Source organism: Oncorhynchus kisutch, linkage group LG14 (genome assembly GCF_002021735.2).
Source record: "Oncorhynchus kisutch isolate 150728-3 linkage group LG14, Okis_V2, whole genome shotgun sequence".
Lineage (NCBI taxonomy): Eukaryota > Metazoa > Chordata > Actinopteri > Salmoniformes > Salmonidae > Oncorhynchus > Oncorhynchus kisutch.
The window spans coordinates 18,602,399-18,627,625 of record NC_034187.2 but is presented as its reverse complement, the minus strand read 5'-3'; the positions used below and the strand labels follow the sequence as shown (position 1 = coordinate 18,627,625).

At 43.3% G+C, this 25,227-nt stretch overlaps 2 protein-coding genes across 10 annotated transcripts in view; both read right to left on the bottom strand.

The window, feature by feature from the left end:
- Positions 1-2,198, bottom strand: part of LOC109904217 (disheveled-associated activator of morphogenesis 1) — an 81,890-nt gene extending 79,692 nt beyond the window's left edge. The window contains exon 1 of the mRNA XM_031787975.1: positions 2,083-2,198. The gene's annotated coding sequence lies outside the window, so the exon portion shown is untranslated. The remainder of the gene's footprint in view (positions 1-2,082) is intronic.
- An 11,702-nt stretch (positions 2,199-13,900) lies between these two features.
- LOC109904218 (apoptosis-stimulating of p53 protein 1) overlaps positions 13,901-25,227 on the bottom strand; it is a 47,405-nt gene continuing 36,078 nt past the window's right edge. For 4 of the 9 annotated variants that reach the window (XM_031787968.1, XM_031787964.1, XM_031787966.1 and 1 more), the window contains 10 exons: positions 24,585-24,777; positions 24,038-24,238; positions 18,844-18,926; positions 18,084-18,516; positions 17,019-17,779; positions 16,299-16,439; positions 15,924-16,057; positions 15,608-15,774; positions 15,043-15,242; positions 13,901-14,723 (listed from right to left, as the gene is read on the bottom strand). In XM_031787968.1, the coding sequence (XP_031643828.1) occupies positions 14,682-14,723; positions 15,043-15,242; positions 15,608-15,774; positions 15,924-16,057; positions 16,299-16,439; positions 17,019-17,779; positions 18,084-18,516; positions 18,844-18,926; positions 24,038-24,238; positions 24,585-24,777 (2,355 nt within the window). In that variant the 3' untranslated portion in view covers positions 13,901-14,681. The remainder of the gene's footprint in view (positions 14,724-15,042; positions 15,243-15,607; positions 15,775-15,923; positions 16,058-16,298; positions 16,440-17,018; positions 17,780-18,083; positions 18,517-18,843; positions 18,927-24,037; positions 24,239-24,584; positions 24,778-25,227) is intronic. The other 5 variants (XM_031787973.1, XM_031787965.1, XM_031787969.1 and 2 more) reach the window with 3 other exon arrangements.

Here is a 25,227-nt window from a genome sequence, read left to right as displayed (position 1 = left end):
AGATATTATCTAGCGTGTCCTGCATTGCATATAATCTGACTGAGCATACAAGCATACAAGTATCTAAGTATCTGGCTGAGCGGTGGTAGGCAGAAGCAGCCGCGTAAACATTCATTCAAACAGCACTTTCGTGCGTTTTGCCAGCAGCTCTTCTTTGTGCGTCAAGCATTGCGCTGTTTATGACTTCAAGCCTATCAACTCCGAGATGAGGCTGGTGTAACCGAAGTGAAATGGCTAGCTAGTTAGCGTGCGCTAATAGCGTTTCAAACGTCACTCGGTCCGAGACTTGGAGTAGTTGTTCCCCTTGCTCTGCATGGGTAATGCTGCTTCGATGGTGGCTGTTGTCATTGTGTTGCTTGTTCGAGCCCAGGGAGGAGTGAGGAGAGGGACGGAAGCTATACTGTTACACTGGCAATACTAAAGTGCCAATAAGAACATCCAATAGTCAAAGGTTAATGAAATACAAATGGTATAGAGAGAAATAGTCCTATAATTCCTATAATAACTACAACCTAAAACTTCTTACCTGGGAATATTGAAGACTCATGTGAAAAGGAACCACCAGCTTTCATATGTTCTCATGTTCTGAGCAAGGAACTGAAACGTTAGCTTTCTTACATAGCACATATTGCACTTTTACTTTCTACTCCAAGACTTTGTTTTTGCATTATTTAAACCAAATTGAACATGTTTCATTATTTACTTGAGGCTAAATTGATTTTATTGATGTATTATATTAAGTTAAAATAAGTGTTAATTCAGTATTGTTGTAATTGTCATTATTACAAATAAATTTCAAAAATCGGCCGATTAATCGGTATCGGCGTTGAAAAATCATAATCAGTCGACCTCTAGTTGTAATGTCCTCTATGCCCTTTTCTAATTGATTAAAAACAACTCATTGGGACTAATGACTTTAATGACTTGGATAAGTCTGATTCCTGGAGAATCTAATAGTATTAAATGACTAATCTGAGAATGGGGATGTCTTACATCTTTAGCCAGCCAAGTCTAGCTATAGGTCTCAAACCTCTAGTATTAGTATAATGCCTATGAAGAAGTAAGTTCCTGTAGCAGACTGAAGAGGTAGCCTAGCAGACAAAACAAAACAATTCATAAAAGCACCAGGTGACTGATGCCAGTATAAAGCACCTGTCTCAGACTCCAACCATGAGTTCCAGGTGTGGTCCACCAATCTAAAAAGACCAAAACATCTGAAATGATGTATGTCCCCAACATGAAACCTCTTCATGAATAGGTATCACTGCTATTCTGACCCCCAGGGAAGAGTATAATTGAATAGAAATAGAATACAAACCGTAGACAGTTTACCAACACCACTACATCATAAAGAGCAACTTGTTTGCTTGTTGATAGTATAACGTAATCACTTTCTCCCCTGAGAGTCTTGGCAGACATACTGGCATAGCTTCTAATTGCGGTTCAAGGGGGATTACATTGAATGGCAAAGCCTACTGTTGCCACAGTAGAGTAATACACATGTTGTGAATGCAGTCAATCAACACTGATGTAGCCTATAAACATATCCATCTCGCATTGTTTCCATCATTCATACCATAATTAGCCTACACAGTAGGCTTAATTAGGCTACACTGCACTCATAAAATTACTACACATCAAAGCGTATTCAAAAAGCAGGTCGAATCTCAATGTAACTTGAATACTATGGCGGTTTGTAGTGCATGCACACCAGTTATATGGGTAGAACACAGGTTCTTTCGCCACATAGCCCTCATAAATACACTAACTGAGACAAAAGACACACGAAACTCGCAAACGCAACCGCGTAAAGACATTCTTCACATACCAAGGTGATCAAATCACCTTTACTGTGCAAAATGTTGCTGACAAAAAGTGTCGGCGGCGGTTCACAGGGATCTTTAATTTGCTATTCTATTGACATGCTATCCCTTCGTCCCACCCATACAGCCTATCCTCAGTCATCGTATCTCATCCGTGTCGGCATAAATCATTTCAAATAATTTATCTGGAATATATTCCACTGTGGAAAAAAATACACCACTGTCATAATGTTAGTTATCTAATGTCGTTTTAGCTCACCTCGTAAACAAATCCATCATCGAAGCAGTTCGACGCTTTACGCTTGTGTATTCCCCTTTAACACAATAGTTATTGGGCTGTTGTAGGTGAGATCATCCCTTTTGCGCTCATGCAAATATGATCTATAATATTGACAAGATAGTTGAGTGACCGGTTTTACAATGGAATTACATGTCCTCAAAGATGGAAGGCAGGCGGGAGGATCGCGAGATCAGCTCGGACCATTCTAGCCAATGAAAGTATATATAAACTCCAAAACAAACTTATTTTCGATCAAATTAGCCTCACGTAACAAATTAGAAATTACATTTTTGTTTACCAAATTCGACACTCTTATAAAATTCGTGGTCTTATTTTTCGTGGACAGATATTGGGCGGAGTAAACCCTCTCGCTTCTCCTCTTCCTCTCTGCTCATGTTAGCGCGAACTGACCAAGGATAACAAAGCAATGTTTGTATGGGAAATGTAGTTCTATAGGAATGGGGCTCCAATGGAGAACTATGATCAGCCCTTGTAAAAAAGTGTATAGTACCTTCAGAAAGTATTCACACACCTTGACTTTTTCAAAATGTTGTTGTGTTAACAGCCTGAATTTAAAATTAATTAAATTGAGACTGTGTGTCACTTGTCTACACACAATACCCCATAATGTCTAAGTGGAATTATGCTTTTTATTATTTTTACAAATTAATAAAAAATGAAAAGCTGAAATGTCTTGGGTCAATAAGTATTCAACCCATTTGTTATGGCAAGCCTAAATAAGTTGAGGAGTCAAAATTTGCTGAATAAGTCACGTAAATTGCATGGACTAATGGCGTTAAACATGTTTTTTGAAGGACACCTCATCTCTGTACCCCACACATACAAATATCTGTAATTCAGTCGAGCAGTGAATTTCAAATACAGATTCAACCACTAAGAGAAGGGAGGTTTTCAAACGCCTTGCAAACAAGGGCGCCTAGTGGTCAATTGTATTTTAAAGCAGACACTCAATATCCATTTGAGCATGGTGAAGTTATTAATTACACTTTGGATGGTGTATCAATACACTCAGTCACAACAAAAATACAGGCATCCTTCCTAACTCAGTTGCCGGAGAGGAAGAAAACCACTAAAGGATTTCGCCATGAGGCCAATGGTGACTTTAAAACAGTTACAGAGTTTAATGGCAGTGAAAACGTAACTATATTATCTTAAAACTGCATTGTTGGTTAAGGGCTTGTAAGTAAGCATTTCACAGTAAGGTCTACACCTGTTGTATTCGGCGCATGTGACAAATACAATTTGATATGATTTGACAGGAGAAAACTGAGGATGGATCAACAACATTGTAGTTACTCCACAATACTAACCTACACACATCTTTTTTGCAATAAAGTATTAAAGTAAAACGGCAAAAACGTGGCAAAGGGGCCTCCTGAGTAGCGCAGCGGTCTAAGCACTGCATCGCAGTGCATCGCCGTGTTAGAGGCGTCACTACAGACTGGGTTTGATCCCGGGCTGTATCACAACCGGCCATGATCGGGAGTCCCATAGGGCACCACACAATTGGCCCAGCGTTGTCCGGGTTAGGGGAGGGTTTGGCCGGACGGGCTTTACTTGGCTCATCGCGCTCTAGCGATGTGTGGTGCCTGGAAAACAACCTCTCACTCAACGTCTACAAAACAAAGGAGATGATCGTGGACTTCAGGAAACAGCAGAGGGTGCACCCCCCTATCTACATCGACGGGACCGCAGCGGAGAAGGTGGGAAGCTTCAAGTTCCTTGGCGTACATATCACTGACAAACTGAAATGGACAACCCACACAGACAGCGTGGTGACGAATACGTAACAGAGCCTCTTCAACCTCAGGAGGCTAAAGAAATTTGGCTTCTCACCTAAAACCCTCACAAACCTTTACAGATGAACAATTGAAAGCATCCTGTAGGGTTGTATCACCGCCTGGCATGGCAACTGCACCGCCAGCAACTGCAGGGCTCTCCAGAGGGTGGTGCGGTATGCCCAACACATTACCGGGGGCAAACTACCCGCCCTCCAGGACACCTACCGCACTTGCGGTCACAGGAAGGCCAAAAAGATCATCAAGGACATCAACCACCCGAGCCACTGCCTGTTCACTCCGCTATCATCCAGAAGGCGAGGTCAGTACAGGTGCATCAAAACTAGGGTCGAGAGACTGAAAAACAGCTTCTCAAGGCCATCAGACTGTTAAACAGCCATCACTAGCACATTAGAGGCTGCTGCCTATAGGCATAGACTAGAAATCACTGACCACTTTAAGGAATGGAACACTAGTCACTTTAATAATGTTTACATATCTGGCATTATCTCATATGTATATACTGTAATCTATACTATTCTACGGTATTTTAGTCACTTAATAATGTTTACATATCTTGCATTACTCATTTCATTTGTATATGCTGTATTCTATACTATTCTACTGTATCTTAGTCCGTTCCGCTCTGACATCGCTCATCCATATATGTATATAGTCTTAATTCATTCCTACTTAGATTTGTGTGTATTGGGTATATGTTGTGTCATTTGTTATATATTAGTGTACTGTTGGAGCTAGAAGCACAAGCATTTCGCTACACCCGCAATAACATCTGCTAATCACATGTATGTGATCAATACATTTGATTTGATTTGATTTTTGGTGGGCCGTGCACCTGCAGGCTGACCTCGATTGTCAGGTGAACTGTGTTTCCTCTGACACATTGGTGCAGCTGGCAGGCGTGTGTTAATAAGCGAGGTTAGGCTGCATCATGTTATGGGTACGCTTCTCATCGGAAAGGACTAAGGAGTTTTTCAGGATAAAAAGAAACGGAATAGAGCTAAGCACAGGCAAGAGGAAAACTTGTCTCAGTCTGCTTTCCATCAGACACTAGGAGACAAATTCACCTTTCAGCAGGAAAATAACCTAAAACACAATGCCAAATACACACTGGAGTTGCTTACCAAGACAACATTGAATGTTCCTGAGTGGCCTAGTTATTGTTTTAATTAAACCGTCTTATAAAATATATGGCAAGACATGAACATGTCTGTCTAGCAATGATTAACAACAAACTTCACAGACCTTGAATAAATTAAAAGAATAATGTGCAAATATTGTACAATCCAGGTGTGCAAAGCTCTTAGAGACTGCTAAAAATGTCTCAAAACATGTTTTCGCTTTGTCATTATGGGATATTGTGTGTAGATGGGTGAGAAAATAAATATATTTAATCCATTTTGAATTCAGGCTGTAACAAGACAAGACAAGACACATTATCAACTATGTCAAAGTTGACTTTAAAAGTCCTATCCTTTAGCAGAGCTGATGGGGAGCTGATGGTGGAGGGGTAACATGGGATTTATTTAGCCAAAAACAGGGCACAGACAGAATTACGGGGGATTATAGGAATAATGGTGGAATGAGAGCTGTATGGTGGAATTACAGCCATGACAGCAGCTGGTGATGCATGCAGTGCAGAGCAGGCCATAGCTCCAGGATTATGGTCCATTTTGGAATACAGAGATTTACTACTGATTTTAGTCCTAAAAGTTGTTTTTGTTCCTTTTATGTATGTTGTAACTGGAAACTGTGTAACATAGCTCGACCTACAGGGGTGACTACTAGTTTTAGTTCCTCACGCCTCCGATCTGGTTTATATATCCAAGGTGGATTTATTTTGGTTCAACAGTCTACTTAAACACCTTGTCCTTATCGTTTACTCACCCTTGCTTTTTCTTCATCAGCCTCATTCTTTACAGTGGTTCAAGAGATCATCCCTTTGGCAAACCATCATCATCACCAGCATCATACTTTTCCTTATCATCCCTATAGAATTGATGGCTTCTCTTAGAGGCCAAGCTACACTGTTTGCTGTCCCAGAGCCATAGCCAGCGAAGGGAGTGAGGCATGCAGGGGGTGACGTCAGGGGCTGGTTGGTCTGCTTTATGTGCAGAAGGCAGCACTTCCAAAGGTTGAACTGGGTGTATTAGTGGTGCGTAAATATTTAAATTGTCCAGGCCTGCTTATTGTTCCCAGCTGGGGGGCTAATGGAGGTATGTAAGTGTCGTGTACAGTCAGTAAAGCACAGTAAAGCTGCTCTAGGGATAAGCCCCCTGTACAGACAGACTGGTCGTTGTCGTCAGGCAGGGCAGGCAGGACTGTAAGGAGTTCAAACTAAGGTTTCTCTCTCTGGTTTACATTACTTTTTTTCTCTCTGTCTTTCTCTTCGCAGGTCTGTTCTGTTCTCTTTCTGACTTGGCTGTACTGTAACTCAACCAGATTAATTTGTTATGATGTGTTCACTTTCATTTGTTTCACCTTAAGGTCAAATATGCAGACTTGTTGACTTCATAGTGATCTTTTGTTGCTATTCCTGAGACCAACACATTTGCAAGGAGAATTTCCCACCTCTGTGCAGCAAATCCAACCAGACAATGCCTCTACATCCTAGAACTTTACCGTGGAGATGTGTAAGAGCTCTTTATAATGTAGATAGAACATCACTGAAACAAAAGTTTACCTTAAAAAGTTTTGATTTCCAGCTTGATTTATAGTTTTAAACAAAAGGAGAAATCCACCAAGCCTTTTCCACACACACACACACACACACACACACACACACACACACACACACACACACACACACACACACACACACACACTCACACACACACACACACACACACACACACACACACACACACACACACACACACAGTATATCTAGACATCAAAGGTTGTGATTGATGGAGGATTAATGATTGGTACGATAGTATGTCACGCTTTGTATAGAAATGCCTGAGAGGATTGTAGTTGGACCACAATACTATTTCTATAAACTGTACTGTATTAGACCTATAGCTAACAGAACAAATGAAACATTATTCAGCAGACAGGCAAACTATACAGCTGTCTGCACCCTCTCTCAAATCTTTCATATCTCAAACATATAGAACTGTGCTTTTTCATTTCTTTCATCCACACTGAATATTACCAACACATTGTGTATTTCCAAACGTGTGATAGTTTTCAATGAAAACAGCGTACAGTGTTACGTTCTTCCTATAACTCCATTACAGTAACATAGAATATAGTATGCCAATTATTGTACAGTATCTTGTTGTACCACCCTGTCCTTTCCTTCTCTAGAAGGTATTGTCATTGATACCTGAGGCTGAACACCCTATCCTTACATAGTGCACTACATTTGACCAGAAAATTAGTATACAGTGAATAGGGTGCCATCTCTGGGATGTCCACTTATGGGAGGTGAGGGATCAATCCTCTAATGCCTCTGATCTGATCTCAGATTAACCCTTAATACTCTGTCTCCTGGGGGAGGGATAATTGACCAATCAGATGTGAAAATTATCTGGTGTGAAAAGATCTGATTTAATTGGTCAAAAGACCAATTAGTGGGAAAAATATCTGAATTGGTCTGCCTGTGTTGATGCAGCATTAGTGGTTCTCAATGACTGTCCTTTCCAAAATACCAGTGACCCCAAAAAAAGAAAAAGAAGCACCCTAATTTCCATTTCTACAGCTTATATCAAAATGATAACTCGTAGCTCACTATATATTTTTTACAATATCATCTTTAATTGTTCCACTCATGCTGGAAATCATACTTAAATTCATGAAGCAACATAAAGGCCTGTTAGAGCTGTGACTGACATAGGGCCTTGGTGAACTGCTTCCTAAGTGTGCAGTAAACATTCAATAAACTCAGCAGCCATGCCATTCCATTAAATGGTGCTTGTTATGACACTGTAGCTTGGGAGACTATACAGAGAGTGTCTAATACATACTGTACTTACAGACAGTGAAACACATCAGGCTACTATAGGTAGAAGCAGAGCTATATTACATCTTTATATACATACAGTATATGCTCACACATGGCATATGTGTTTATATTATGGATGGGCAGAATCATGGGTGTGGAAGAGTAAGACTTGGCATTCCAGTCCTTAGCTTTCCAGATACAGGATCTATCCTCCACACGCGCGGCTCTTCAGGAGATAGCCCAAGGCCAAGGGGCTTTTGATCATTAAATATTTACCTTTAGAGACCTCATAGCTTGTAATTAGCTGATCCCAATAGTAGACATTCTTCAATTCAACACAGCTTGTCAAAATAGAGGTAGTTAAACAAATTGAAAGCGAGCATGAGCTTTTCCATTACTATTTTAAATTATTTTATAAATTGGTTTTATATGAAGCTGCTACTGACATCTGTTTAACATAGTCTTAGCAAACGTGGCTATGTCTCATCAACCATGACAGCTTAAACAATAGCGTAGCCTACATGTACAGTACCAGCCAAAAGTTTGGACACACCTACTCATTCAAGGGTTTTTCTTTATTTGTACTATTTTCTACATTGTATAATAATAGTGAAGACATCGAAACTATGAAATAACACATATGGAATCATGTAGTAATCAAAAAAGTGTTAAACAAGATTGGGATTCTTCAAAGTAGCCACCCTTTGCCTTGATGACAGCTTTGCACACTCTTGGCATTCTCTCAACCAGCTTCATGAGGTAGTCACCTGGAATGTATTCAATTAACAGCTGTACCTTGTTAAAAGTTCATTTGTGGAATTTCTTTCCTTTTTAATGCCAATCAGTTGTGTTGTGACAAGGTAAGAGTGGTATACAGAAGATAGCCCTAATTGGTAAAATACCAATTCCATATTATGGCAAGAACAGCTCAAATAAGCAAAGAGAAATGACAGTCCATCATTACTCTAAGACATTAATCCGGAAAAAGAACTTCAAGTGCAGTCGCAAAAACCATCAAGAGCTATGATGAATCAAATCAAATCAAATTTATTTATATAGCCCTTCGTACATCAGCTGATATCTCAAAGTGCTGTACAGAAACCCAGCCTAAAACCCCAAACAGCAAGCAATGCAGGTGTAGAAGCACGGTGGCTAGGAAAAACTCCCTAGAAAGGCCAAAACCTAGGAAGAAACCTAGAGAGGAACCAGGCTATGTGGGGTGGCCAGTCCTCTTCTGGCTGTGCCGGGTGAAGATTATAACAGAACATGGCCAAGATGTTCAAATGTTCATAAATGACCAGCATGGTCGTATAATAATAAGGCAGAACAGTTGAAACTGGAGAAGCAGCACGGTCAGATGGACTGGGGACAGCAAGGAGTCATCATGTCAGGTAGTCCTGGGGCATGGTCCTAGGGCTCAGGTCCTCCGAGAGAGAGAAAAAAAGAGAGAATTAGAGAGAGCATATGTGGGGTGGCCAGTCCTCTTCTGGATGTGCCGGGTGGAGATTATAACAGAACATGGCCAAGATGTTCAAATGTTCATAAATGACCAGCATGTTCGAATAATAAGAAGGCAAAACAGTTGAAACTGGAGCAGCATCACGGCCAGGTGGACTGGGGACAGCAAGGAGTCATCATGTCAGGTAATCCTGGGGCATGGTCCTAGGGCTCAGGTCCTCCGAGAGAGAGAAAGAAAGAGAGAAGGAGAGAATTAGAGAACGCACACTTAGATTCACACAGGATACCGAATAGGACAGGAGAAATACTCCAGATATAACAAACTGACCCTAGCCCCCCGACACATAAACTACTGCAGCATAAATACTGGAGGCTGAGACAGGAGGGGTCAGGAGACACTGTGGACCCATCCGAGGACACCCCCGGACAGGGCCAAACAGGAAGGATGTAACCCACTTTGCTAAAGCACAGCCCCCACACCACTAGAGGGATATCTTCAACCACCAACTTACCATCCTGAGACAGGGCCGAGAATAGCCCACAAAGATCTCTGTCATGGCACAACCCAAGGGGGGCGCCAACCCAGACAGGATGACCACATCAGTGAATCAACCCACTCAGGTGACGCACCCCTTCCAGGGACGGCATGAGAGAGCCCCAGTAAGCCAGTGACTCAGCCCCTGTAATAGGGTTAGAGGCAGAGAATCCCAGTGGAAAGAGGGGAACCTGAACTGAATCTGGCTCTCATGAGGACCGCCACAGGAAAGGAAGATACAAGGTTAACTCTACTGCAGAGGATAAGTTCATTAGAGTTACCAGCCTCAGAATTTGTTATTTATTTGACCTTTATTTAACTAGGTAAGTCAGTTAAGAACAAATTCTTATTTTCAATGATGGCCTAGGAACAGTGGGTTAATTGCCTTGTTCAGGGGCAGAACAACAGATTTTTAACTTGTCACTTCAGGGATTCGATCTTGCAACCTTTCGGTTACTAGTCTAACACTCTAACCACTAGGCTACCTGCTGCTTCCGCTACCTGCTGAATTGCAGCCCAAATAAATGCTTCACAGAGTTCAAGTAAAAGACACATCTCAACATCAACTGTTCAGAAGAGACTGCGTGAATCAGGCCTTCATGGTCCAATTGCTGTAAAGAAACGACTACTAAAGGACACCAATAATAAGAAGAGACTTGCTTGGGCCAAGAAACATGAGCAATGGACATTAGACCGGTGTAAATCTGTCTTTTGGTCTGAAAATTGAGATTTTTGGTTCCAACCGCCATGTCTTTGTGAGATACAGAGTAGGTTAACGGATGATCTCCACATGTGTGGTTCCCACCATGAAGCATGGAGGAGGAGGTATGTTGGTGCTTTACTGACAACACTTTGATTTATTTAGAATTCAAGGCACACTTAACCAGCATGGCTACCACAGCATTCTGCAGTGATACACCATTCCATTTGGTTATCACTTAGTGGGACTATCATTAGTTTTTCCAACAGGACAATGACCCAAAACACACCTCCAGGCTGTGTAAGGGCTATTTGACCAAGAAGGAGAGTGATGGAGGGCTGCATCAGGTGACCTGGCCTCCACAATCACCCAACCTGAACCCAATTGAGATGGTTTGGGATGAGTTGGACTGCAGAGTGAAGGAAAATCAGCAAAAAAGTGCTCAGCATATGTGGGAACTCCTTCAAGACTGTTGGAAAAGCATCCCTCGTGAAGCTGGTTAAGAGTGTGCAATGCTGTCATCAAGGCAAAAGGTGGCTACTTTGAAGAATCTCAAATGTAAAATATTTTTTAATTTGTTTAACACTGTTTACTACATGATTCCATATGTGTTATTTCATAGTTTTGATGTCTGCACTATTATTCTACAATATAGAAAATAGTAAAAAATTAAGAAAAACCCTTGATTGACGAGGTGTGTCCAAACTTTTCACTGGTACTATATATAAACAATGGAATACTAGATCATTCATGCTTATAGCTGATATTAACAGATTGGTATCAGAAGGAAAGCAATCTAAGGGTGTCTTAGTATAGCTTAACAGTTCCACTGGTTTTTAGTTAGTCTGCAGAGATTCTGCATCAAAGATTGCGGATTATAAAGATGAGGCAAAAACATTGAAAAAAAATGGCACAGTTCCTGTTTACTTTAGGGGTGGCTCTCCCATAGGCAACAATGCAATAGCAGCTGGGTCTGGTCTACTTAGTTAACTTGCCAGGCACCAAGCAGATAAAAAGTAGCCTATGAAATGTCTAGCATTCTCTTGAGTCTCTGACTGTATCTTCTCAGTGACAAGGAGTACCACCTGTTGGTCATAACTAGTAACTGCATTTGAATGCTGCATCAAATGTACACTAATAATAAGCACTACTGCTAATATTTCAGATTTCATTCCATGAATAAAAGGATGTCAGAGATTTTCCAAATTTGGCACAGATTACAAAGCAGAGAAATTTGGGGCAGTATTGGTCAACTGCCCCTAAACAGAAAAGACAGTAGGCAAGAAGTAGGCTACTATAGTACAATTCATTTTGTAATGGTGCAACTTTGTGACAACCATACCTTACTGCGGCTCTCAGTACGTGATTACTCCTTGACCTTCACAGAAAACTGCACCTGTCAGGCAGATACTGGTCAATGTTTAGCCCAGAGGTGGGATAGATCATAAATCAATTATTAACTCGTTTGGTGTACTGTATGAAGACTGTAGCCAATGTCAGCATTGCGCATAGCATTGCAAAACGTAAAGTATAACATTATATACTGAACTAAAATATAACCGCAACATGCAACAATTTCAAAGATCATGAAGCGCAACACATCTCCTTCACATAGAGTTGATCAGGCTGTTGATTGTGGCCTGTGCAATGTTGTCCCACTCCTCTTCAATGGCTGTGTGAAGTTGATGGATATTGGCGGGAACTGGAACACACTGTCGTACACGTCGATCCAGAGCATCCCAAACATGATCAACAGTTGACATGTCTGGTGATTAGACAGGCCATGGAAGAACTGAGACATTTTCAGCTTCCAGGAATTGTGTACAGATCCTTGAGACACGGAGCCATGCATTATCATGCTGAAACATTGGGTGATGGCGGCAGATGAATGGCACGACAATGGGCCTCAGGATCTCCTCACGGTATCTCTGTGCATTCAAATTTCCCTCTATAAAATGCAATTGTGTTCATTGTCCATAGCTTATGCCTGCCTATACCATAACCCCACCATGAGGCACTCTATTCACAACGTTGACATCAGCAAACAGCTTGCCAACACGACGCCATACACACTGTCTGCCATCTGCCTGGTACAGGATTCATCCGTAAAGAGCACACTCCTCCATCGTGCCAATGGCCATCGAAGGTGAGCATTTGCCCACTGAAGTCAGTTATGACGCCGAACTGCAGTCAGACCAAGACCCTGGTGAGGATGAGGAGCATGCAGATGAGCTCCTTGAGACAGTTTCTGACAGTTTGTGAAGCAATTCTTTGGTTGTACAAACCCACATTTTCATCAGCTGTCAGGGTGGCTGGTCTCAGCCAATCCTGCAGATGAAGAAGCTGTACGTGGAGGTCCTGGGCTGGTGTGGTTATATGTGGTCTGAGGTTGTGAGGCTGGTTGGATGTACTGCCAAATTTTCTAAAATGACATAGAGAAAATGACATTCCTGCAGTCAGCATGCCAATTGCATGCTCCCTCAAAACTTGAGACTTCTGTTGCATTGTGTTGTGTGACAAAACTGTACATTTTAGAGTGGCATTTTATTGTCCCCAGCACAAGGTGCACCTGTGTAAAGATCATGCTGTTTAATCAGCCTTTTAATATGCCACACCTGTCAGGTAGATGGGTTATATTGGCAAAAGATAAATGCTAACTAACAGAGATGTAAACTAATTTGTGCACAACATTTTAGAGAAATAAGCTTTTTGTGCATATAGAACATTTCTGGAATCTTTTATTTCAGTTTATGAAACATGGGACCAACACTTTACATGTTGCATTCATATTTTTGTTCAGTATATGTTAAAACATGTTTTATTCCCATTTAAGGGAAATCATTATTTATTGTGTACATTTACATTTCATTATGCATATTGTTTGGTGTTCGTTTTGTCACATAAACCATCCCATAGAACTGATGGTTATACACAACCTATAGATCAAGCCAGCATCAGTCAACAGGTAGGCTATACCAAAGATAGTACAGTATGGCTCATTGGAGGCAGCTGAGGGGAGGACGTCTCATAATAATGGCTGGAACGGAGCCAATGGAATGGCATCAAACTCATGGAAACCATAGGTTTGCTGTATTTGATACCATTCCACTATTCCGCTCCAGCCATTACCACAAGCCCATCCTCCCCAATTAAGGTGCCACCAACCTCCTGTGGTATGGCACAGGAGGTCAGTGATCAAAATGTGTATCACTTTGCATGATGGGTATTAAAAAGACAACAACCAACTTGAAACAAAAATAGGGAAAACAATACAATGTACAAACGTCTGCTAAAATGTAACTCAAAATAAAAAACTTCAAAGAGAGATCCAACTATAGGCCTTTTTAGGTGATAAAGCATTTATATACTGTAGGCTTATGAGGAGTTTAGTTCAAATTCACACCCATAGTTAGCTTCATAGTTATTGCATCTGTAGAAGAGAATGCAGCCCCTTTCACTTTCCCATCCCAGCATTACATCTTCTACTCATTCCTTCAGAACACGTTTTGGTTTGCATAAATAACACCAACATTGTATGACTGTTTAGAACATTCCACACATCTTTTAGTAGTTTTAACTGGCCTTCAAAGTCTTTCAATTACACCTTCCGTCACTTTCCTTCCTTTTCTCATCTTGTAAAAACCTGTTCCTTTCTTTCCTCTGCTGAACCCTGAAGATATGACCTCCAGAGTTTGAACTCTGATCGCCTTCAAACAGCACTTACTGCAAAACCCATATTCAATAACTCATGACTGCCCCTGTTCTCTGCTCCCTTTTCTGAGATCATCACATTTAGGCCTTACTCTGACTGACACACAGGAGACAAACACTGAGTGAGAAGGGAAAGAGGGGAGCTCTGCTCAGAGTATTCTCTGAATGATCTCTGGGCCGTGGATACTGCCTCTACTTCCTGTTAGGTAAGTGACCACCAATCCCAAGCATGTCTGTCTGTCCGGATATGGACCCCTCTGTCCATGCCCTGGCCCTTATCCTTTGTTCTGGGGAGGCACAGACTGGCACAAAGAGAGGGCACTGTCCGGGCACAGCCACTGTCTGCAGATCCAGTCAGACCCAGCTCTGAGCACAGTCAGAGCACAACAACGTGCACCGTCTTCTCTATGCCAGAGAACGTTGTCTAGGCTTGATCCTTGGATACAACTGTAAGAAGAAAATGTTACTATTAATTGTATTTTCTGATCATGGAAATTCGTATTCTACAGACAGGTACAGCAGGGGGTGCCATGTCACAACTTAGGATTTATTACCAAATATTTTGAGATGCCGCTTCGGTCATTTAGGATCCTCATCAATTCAACTAACATTTAATTAGTATCTAATTTCATACACTATTTTTTAAATCTATATACCTAGGTACAACACATTAACCATATAACTAAACAAAATTATAGGATCTCTATGATATTAACTTCCTAGTGATTCAGACCATAGTTGTATTCATCATGGTGACTGGCCTTACCCCGAGCAGGTTGCGTGGTACGTAGCCCTCCTTGTCATGTAGCCTGGCCCACCACCACTCTGTCTCAGCGTGGTCCCTGCGACTCAGGGTGGTGATGGCGTCTCCCTCGTGGAAGGACAGCTCATCTGAGCTCTGTGCCTCATAGTCCCACAGCGCATACACAGACCCTTTATTCATCACCCCCAGCTTCTCCTGCAGCCCTGGTGGATGGACAGAGAGGAAGAAGGTCACTTCACAGTCACTACAGACCCTGGTTCGATTCCAGGCTGTATCACAACCGGACGTGATTGAGGGGCATCTCCTTGCCCCTAGTAAAGGATTGGATGGTTACCATCAATAAGGTTGATGCTTTGCCTTGCCTTCATAAAGATTAGATGACATATAGCTTATACTGATCCAATTCTACATATCCAAGCACGTGTGTGTAGGGATAAGTGTTGTTTTGGGGACATGGCCCATAGCTCTCCTTTGAGCTCCACAGATCTACAAAGGTGTGTAAGGGTGTAGGGGCTAGGGGTTGTTTTGTAGACAGGAGCCGCATGTCTCTCTATACAACACCACTCACCGAAGAGGAACTGGGAACACTGTGTGTATCCGTCCTCCATCTCCTCACATTTATCAGCCGCTGTCTCCACATCACTGATGGTGGTGGCAAAGATGGCCGCCCCTGACTCCACCAGCAGCTTACAGAGATGCACACTGTTACAGGAGGCCGCACAGTGTAGTGGGGTCCTGAGCACGACAGACACAAAAGGAGAGACGTTCATGGAGACATTGTGATGTCTTGACCGTTTTAAATGCAGCTGACCAAAGCTAAGGTAAGGTCAAAGAGAAAGAGAAAGAAAAGGTCAATGAGAAATGGTCACAGTGTACGTCCTCACCATCCATCGCTGTCAGCAGCATTGACGTTAACTCCAAAGTCGAGCAGGAACTTGACGATGTGGTGACGTCCAGCACATACGGCGTTGTGAAGGGGGGTGATGCCCTCGTCATTGGCCGTGCTGGGGTTCTCAACCTGCATGGGGGAAAGGATCAATCAGTCACATTTATTTCATGAATCAAATAGAAATGTATTGATAAAGCCCTTTTTATATAAACAGTCACAAAAGCCATTAACATTTTTAAAGAGCAGCTGATTTAGAAGTCAGTTTGAAATCTCTTACAAGCTGACAGAATGGTACGTAAAATGAGAAGACTCAAGGAATTTCTCTTCTGGGACAATAAAGTTTGAATTGAATTGAAGAGCCTATGATTACCTCATAGATGATCCGCTGCACCAAGTCAAACTCTCCCTCCAGAGAGGCATCCAGTAGCAGGGCAAGAGGGTTGAACTTGACCCTCAGCCCATGGCCTGTCCTCTCTGACTCAGGTTTCTTCAGGTTAGTCCTCTTGATCTGCTGAGACAGAGAAAGTGGAGTTACTCTCTGGCTAATGCACAGGTGTTGGTGGCACCTTAATTTTTATTTTATTTTACTAGGCAAGTCAGTTAAGAACAAATTCTTATTTTCAATGACGGCCTAGGAACAGTGGGTTAACTTCCTGTTCAGGGGCAGAACGACAGATTTGTACCTTGTCAGCTCGGGGATTCGAACTTGCAACCTTTCGGTTACTAGTCCAACGCTCTAACCACTAGGACGGACTCACAGTAATGGCTGGAACGGAATGAATGGAATGGAATGGAATGCTATCAAACAAGTGGTTTCCATGTGTTTGATACCATTCCCTTTACTTCATTCCAGTCATTATTATGAGCTGTCTTCCCCTCAGCAGCCTCCTGTGGTCTAATGTCATGACTAGGGCAGGGAATTTTTCCTGTGAAGAAAGCAATGTCTGCAACTCAGATGGCAACTCTAGCATAAGTCAGATTTTTTGCAGACCATGTGACCTGACCAGAAGAATCTCTAGACCCTATTTATTATGGCACACAAAATGGAAGCATGCTGTTGCATTATGGAGCTGTGGCTCCGCAGGTTGACCTTAGGCAATGCCAGGGATGTGACAGTCCGGGGAGAGGTTTCTTTCGGCTGGGGAGACGAGGCCTCATGGATGGGGATGGGCCTGGGAGTGGAGGTGGTGTTAGAAGGACCAGGTTGGTTGTTGTTGTCTTCCAAGCTGGGCTGGGGGGTGGGCATGCGGGGAGTGGTCTCACTGGGTGGGAGTGTCCTCCTCTCATTGGAGTCAGAGGAAGGGGACATGGAAGAGGACAGGCGATGGTCTGAGTTGGTACCGTCTGCGGCAGTGACGACCAGGGAAGCTGTCCCGATCAGGTTTCCATTAGAAGTGTTGATGTTGTCCATGTCCGGACATCCCAGGACACCACCCATGAAGACCGGCTGGTAGAATGGGGTGCTGTTGCTGCCCTCCATGCCTCCGGCCAGGGTGTTGAAGCGCTGGTACAGGAGCTTCTGGATGTTGGGTCCGGTGGGGCCCTCTGGCTCTGTGATGGAGCTGCGTTTCTTCAGCGGGCGCGGTGCATTGGTCAGCCGCCGGCGCAGGACCTCTAGGTCGGCGTCGCTCTGGTAGCGCAGCGGGGAGTGGGCCACGGGGGTCAGCTTGGTGGGGCTCAGGGGCCGCGGGATGTTCTCCACGCTGGGAGGGGGTAGGAGTCTACCCTCTGTGGTGTCCCCTTCCCTGTCCACCATGTCCCCTCCACTCTCTCCTCCTGGGGACAGGGCCTCATGCTGGAAGGGCACAGGGGAGGGAGAGTTGCTGGAGGGAAGCACAGGTTTCCCATACACTATGAACAAAAGGAGATGGAGATATTAATATAGGACCATACAGATTGAGACCCAACAGGAAAGTCAAGCATTATCTGAATCAGGCCGGGGTTGAAATACTATTTGTTTTCTTCAAATACTTTGAGAGTTTGATTGAGACTCCCTGGAGTGCCTTTGCACTTTTGGAACTATTACATTGGTCCCACTGTGCAAGGCATGCTCAATTAAGTGAAGCTTAATTATTTGAAGGAAATCAAATACTATTTGAACCCAGGTCTGACTGACTCTTTAAAAAATATAATGTCCATCGATTGAGGCATTTACCTGCTTTGACAGCAGACCTGCCTCCTGCTGGGTAGCTCTTGGCTGCTGCAGGCTGCTGCAGGTACATGTGGTAGATGGAGGAGGAGTTCATAGTGGCAGGGCCCTTCCTGGGGGACTGAGGCCTGGAGGAGGACCGGTCTGGAACGTAGGGTCTCACAGCCACAGCCGGCAGGGGGTCAGGACTCTCCACCTCCCCCAGTCCTGACTGGGGTGTGGGGCTAGGGGGGACAGAGATACGCTGCTGGATCTGCTGGGAGGAGTAACCAGGAGGTGCTGGGGCTGAACGCTGCCAGGCTAAAGTGGCAGGGGCAGACCTGGTCAGGGAGCTGGTAGAGCAGACTATAGACGGGTGGCCAGTAGGTGCGGGATAGGTCCCATAGATGGGTAGTGGTTTGGACACGGATCCTCCTGGTAGCTTACTGAAGTCAAGGCTCTGTGGAGGGAAACACCATGAACCAGTTAAATTCATTATAGGACAGTAGGAAGGAGAGTCCAAGGAGTGTGTGAAAGAGCCAAAAGTGAATGGCTGCATCTCAATAGTCTTATGTGGCTTCTACTTGTGTCCTCTCCATCTGTATTGATCTAAAAAAATACTGGGTCTGTGAAACCAATATGGTGTAGAAAACCAACCAGGAATTGCTTTTAATGGTTAGTTATTTAATATCCTTGCAGATGAGAGAGGAGATGGTGATAGTAAGCCACTTTAGACTATTGTGATGTACCCAATGACTAGTAGTGGGAGGTGGAGCAGGGATCTCACCTGGTCTGGGCTGGTGTTTCTCCAATCTGAAGGTTGCATCGAGGAGACACTTTTACTAAGGGTGGGCCACACTGCTTCATTGGCTACAGGAGGGGTACAGAGAGAGAGAGAGAGAGGGATAGGGTGAGAAAGACAGAGAAAGTGGTAAAAGAAGACAGGAGGTAGATAGTCTGTGTTCCAGGATAACGGTTAAGAAAGATGACCTGTGATATTCTTGTTGTCTCGAGAAATTATCGACGGAATGTTGATGCTAGTCCAAATGAGCAACGGAAAATATAGTTACACGCACAACACACTGTCTATTTGAAGAACTAGTCCCTGTAGCTAATACGTTTCAATTTCTAGATCACTTTGCTCTCTTTGCCTTGTGCCCTCCATACCTACAGACTGACACAATACAGGAACAGCTTGCCCTCCATACCTACAGACTGACACAGTACAGGAACAGCTTGCCCTCCATACCTACAGACTGATACAATACAGGAACAGCTTGCCCTCCATACCTACAGACTGATACAATACAGGAACAGGTTGCCCTCCATACCTACAGACTGACACAATACAGGAACAGCTTGCCCTCCATACCTACAGACTGATACAATACAGGAACAGCTTGCCCTCCATACCTACAGACTGACCTGAGGGACACAGGGTCAGGTCTAATACAAGGTGTATGTGCTGGGTGTATTTTGGTCCCCGATTCTGATCGGGTTAAAGAGATTAGAGTGTCTATCACTCTCCCTCTCTCTCTTTGAGACATAGACAGGGAATAGTTTACCTCCAGACAGACTGTCTGCCAGACTTCCTATTTAACCTATTAAACCTTTTGCAGTGTCTGTGCCAACTAATCCTTGCCTACTCTCCCTTTCAAACATTACAACTGCCCAGCACTATTTAAAAGGTACTTCTAGAAGGACTACACGATCTAAGGCTGCATCTGAAATAGGGCTCTGGTGAAAAGTAGGGCTTAGACAGTACCAGTCGTTTGGACACACCTACTCATTCAAGAGTTTTTCTTTATTTTACTATTTTCTACATTGTCAAATAATAGTGAAGACATCAAAACTATGAAATAACACACATAGAATCATGAAGTAACCGAACAAGTGTTATTTATATATATATATATATATATATATATATATATATTTTTTTTTTTAGATTCTTCAAAGTAGCCACCCTTTGCTTTGATGACAGCTTTGCACACTCTTGGTATTCTCTCAACCAGCTTCACCTGGAATGCTTTTCCAACAGTCTTGAAGGAGTTCCCACATATTCTGAGCACTTGTTGGCTGCTTGTTCTTCACTCCTTCACTCTCCTTCTTGGTCAAATAGCCCTTACACAGCCTGGAGGTGTGTTGGGTCATTGTCCTGTTGAAAAACAAATGATAAGCGCAAACCAGATGGGATGGCGTATCGTTGCAGAATGCTGTGGTAGCCATGCTGGTTAAGTGTGCCTTGAATTCTAAATAAAATCACTGACAGTGTCACCAGTAAAGCACCCCTACACTATCACACCTCTTCCTCCATGCTTCACAGTGGGAACCACACATGTGGAGAGCATCACCTACTCTGCGTCTCACAAAGACATGGCGGTTGGAACAAAACATCTCACATTTGGACTCATAAGAACAAAGGACAGATTTTCTCCGGTCTAATGTCCATTCCTTGTGTTTCTTGGTCCAAGCAAGTCTCTTCTTCTTATTGGTGTCCTTTAGTAGTGGTTTCTTTGCAGCAATTCGACCATGAATGCCTGATTCACGCAGTCTCCCCTGAACAGTTGATGTTGAGATGTGTCTGATACTTTTACTCTGTGAAGCATTTATTTGGGCTACAATCTGAGGTGCAGTTATTCTAATGAATGTATCCTCTGCAGCAGAGGTAACTCTGGGTATTCCTTTCCTGTGATGGTCCTCATGAGAGCCAGTTTCATCATAGCACTTGATTGTTTTTGCGGCAGCACTTGAAGGAACTTTCAAAGTTCTTGACATTTTCTGGATTAACTGCACCTCAGTCTTAAAGTAATGATGGAAAGTCATTTCTCTTTGCTTATTTGAGCTGCCATAATATGGACTTGATCTTTTACCAAATAGCGCTATCTTCTGTATACCAACCCTACCTTGTCACAGCACAACTGATTGACTCGAACGCATTAAAGAAAGAAATTCCAGAAATTAACTTAAAAAGGCACACCTGTTAATTTTTTTATTTCACCTTTATTTAACCAGGTAGGCCAGTTGAGAACAAGTTCTCATTTACAACTGCGACCTGGCAAAGATAAAGCAAAGCAGTGCGACGGAAACAACAACACAGAGTTACACATGGGATAAACAAACGTAGAGTCAATAACACAAAAGAAAGCACTGGCCGTCTAGTGCGTTGGGAACAGAGAATAAAAGGAGCAGATTTCTGGGCGTGATAGAATAGATTCAGGGCATAATGTACAGACAAGGTATGGTAGGATGTGAGTACAGTGGAGGTAAACCTAGGCATTGAGTGACGATGAGAGCAGTTGTGTCTCTGGAGGCACCAGTTAAGCCAGGTGAGGTCTCCGAATGTGTGGGGTGTGGGACAAAAGAGCTATCTAAGGCATGTTGGGTGGGGCTGGGGGCTCTACAGTGAAATAAAACAATAATAACTAACATAAACAGCAAGGCAGACAAGGCATATTGACATTAGGGAGAGGCATGTGTAGCAGAGTGATCATAGGGTCCAATGAGCAGCAATTGGTGAGTCAAGGAGACGTTCGGTAGTCGCTACTATACTAGGCAAGCTGGAGACAAGGCGATTCAGAAAGCTAGCAGGCCGGGGCTAGCAGATGGGTCTTCAGCAACGTCACAACGGAAAAGCCTGTTGAAACCTCCTCGGACAATTAAGTCAGCAGACCAGTGGTGATGGATCGGCGGGGCTCCGTGTCAGCAATAAAGGGTCCAGGCCAATTGGCTAAAGAGGTATTGTAGCCCAAAAATGAGCTGTTAAACCTCTTTGGCTCGCTGGGAGATGGGCCTAGCTCGAGGCTAGCTCAAGGCTAACTGGTGCTTGCTTTGGGACAGAGGTGTTAGCCAGCAGTAGCCACTCAGGTTGTTGCTAGCTAGCTACGATGGTCCGGTGTAATGGTCCAGAGAATCCGGAGATGTGGTAGAGAAAAAGCAGTCCGATATGCTCTGGGTTGATATCGCGCTGTGCAGACTGGCAGGTATTGACCGAGCTGAAGCTGGCTGGTGTCCGAGTTAACAGTGAAGACCGCTAGCAGTGGCTAACTGACTACTAGCTAGTTAGCTGCTGATGGGGTTCTGGTTCTAAAGTATAAAAATAGCAGATCCGTACAACATTGGGTGAGGCAGAATGCAGCAATTTATAATCAGTCCGTAGAAGGAAAAGTGAGATTAAAATATATACTACAAAAACGAGAGGAAAACAACAATTTACATGGGACAAGACAAACATACGTCCGACTGCTACGCCATCTTGGTTCAATTGAAATGCATTCCAGGTGATTACGTCATGAAGCTGGTTGAGAGAATGCCAAGAGTGTGCAAAGCTGTCCAAGGCAAAGGGTGGCTACTTTGAAGAATCTCAAAAATAAAATGTATTTGGATTTGTTTAACACTTTTTTGGTTACTACATGATTCCATATTTGTTATTTCACAATGTATTTTTTTTTTACTGTTGGTACTGTATATGGAACAGGGTGCCACTTGGGGCACAGCTCAAGTCCATCAAAGACAACCCCTCATTTCACTCTCTACTGTACCTGAGTTCTATTTGTGAGACATGTTTGACTTGTTACATTCAAAGAGGTGGAGAACAATGCTGCAGTAACCCCTTCTCTAACGTCATACGTCCATTTTTGTCCATACAAATAAACCATGTTACCTAACCATTTCCCCTTATTCAATTGAGGCTGCTCATACTGGCAGTGGTATTCTGGGCACACAATGACAATTCTTTCCAATATAAAGTACCAGTCAAAAGTTTGGACACACCTACTCATTCAAGGGGTTTTCTTAATTTTTATTAGAAGCACACGCAATGGACAAGAAGCACGAGCAATGGACATTATACCGGTGGAAATCTGTCCTTTGGTCTGATGAGTCCAAATTTGAGATTTTTAGGTCCAACCGCAGTGTCTTTGTGAGATGCAGAGTAGGTGAACGGATGATCTCTGCATGTGTGGTTCCCACCATGAAGCATGGAGGAGGTGGTGTGATGGTGCGTTGCTTGTGACACTGTCTGTGATTTATTTAGAATTCAAGGCACACTTAACCAGCATGTCTACCACAGCATTCTGCAGCGAAACCCCATCCCATCTGATTTGCGCTTAGTAGGACTATCATTTGCTTTTTAACAGGACAATGACCGAACACACCTCCAGGCCGTGTAAGGGCTATTTGACCAAGAAGGAAGGGGAGTGATGGAGGGCTGCATCAGATGACCTGGCCTCCACAATCACCCGACCTCAACCCAATTGGGATGGTTTGGGATGAGTGAAGGAAAAGCAGCCAACAAGTGCTCATCATATGTGGGAACTCCTTCAAGACTGTTGGAAAAACATTCCAGATGAAGCTGGTAGAGAGAATGTCACGAGTGTGTAAAGCTGTCATTAAGGAAAAGGGTGGCTACTTTGAAGAATCCATCATCTGAAATACATTTTGATTTGTTTAACACTTTTTCGGTTACTACATGATGCCATATGCCATTATTTCACAGTTTGGATGTCTAATACTCTTGGAATGTGTAGGTGTGTCCATACTTTTGACTAGTACTGTAAATAAATATATTTTCTAGGTCCAAAAGAAATGGAACCACACATAGGCCTACTGAAGATGAACACAATAGTTACATAATGATTTCAACCTGTACATATTTTATATAAGGAGGGATGACAAGGGCGTGGCATTAGTTTTAGGTAGCCGTTATCCTATGCTATGTTGTTGATATAGGAACCTGCAAGTAAGCATTTTGTTGGATGGTGTTTACCATGTGTATCGTGTACATACGACTAATAAAACTTGCAATGTTTATTTTATTATAGTATGTTACTGTTACTGAGGCCTTGTTACGGAGATCCCACTCAATGTGTATATTTAATGTTATAAATATATTTAATATGTATAAAATAAGGGAAGGCTGTGGTATTGGTTTTAGGTAAAAGTTGTAACTATGTTATACATGCAAGTGCAGAACTATCTACATTTATGTTGTTGATATTGAGCCCTGTTACTTAGGCCCCTCTGCTTCTGCTGCCCTAGCCCCTGGCTCCAGACTGTGTCGGCACTGCAGGCCCCTGAGGGGGACCGGGGCACCTCTCTCATCTCCACGGGGTCCACTATGATGTCTAAATCTGAGACCTTCCATTGGATGAAGGGCTTCCTCACACCGCACCCTTCCTCCTCTGCTGAGCCCGAAACCACGCACAGCGTGGCACCACAACATCAACAACACCGACAGAACAGACGATACGAATAAGGGCAGGAGAAGAAGAGGTCCACAGACAGACATGACAAAATACAAAGGACAGGAAGTTAGAGAACGCTGAGCCAGATTTTTTTTTTTTATCTGAAAAAATATAACTAATTTAGATCTGAAATTTCAGAGAAGTTACCAGCTATGCCAGAGCAATCTCAGGACTGTCCAGATCAGAAAAAACCAAGGTGTCCCAAATAAACAGATATAGTCTGACAGTAAGTAGTCTGAGACTGATAAAGTAGGTAAAGCTGCAGTGTGGCACAGGGACTGACCTGATTTGGAGCGGCCATGGCTGATGGTGCCAGTCCCAGGGACAAACGGTGGTTTGACGGGGTCTGGGGGCAGAGCATAGCCCACCTCTTGTCTGCCTGGGACGGGCACCTGGATGTACGGACATACCGCGGCTACGCGGCCTGAGCTGCTGGGAGTGGGCTGGGGGGAGGGAGGACCGTTTATCCTGTTAAGCTGTGGAGTGGAGAGAGAGAGGGCAAAATACAATGTCAGCTATACTTCCACAGCCAAAGCAGCGGTGGTTCAAATCACAATGATTACAGAGAATTGTTAAGAGACAGAGAGCAAAGTCAACTACCTAAATACGTGTTAACAGTGCCTAGTGAAATTATCAGCATTTTGTTGCCTTAAATTTGGAATTTTTTTAAGGCAGCAAAATGTGAAAACTTTGTGTACTTTCACTACACACTGCACAGTATTTAGGCATGCTATGCTACTGTATACGCTGGCGGTCTGTGTGTATGAGAGTGAGTGGGAACACAAAGCAAATTGAATGTAGTCTATCACAGTGCCATCCTTTTTGTCACCAAAGCCCCATATACTACTACTACTATATACTTCCTGGTAGAGTCCTCGCTACATATTCGTCGCCAAACCCACTGGCTCCAGGTCATCGATAAGTCT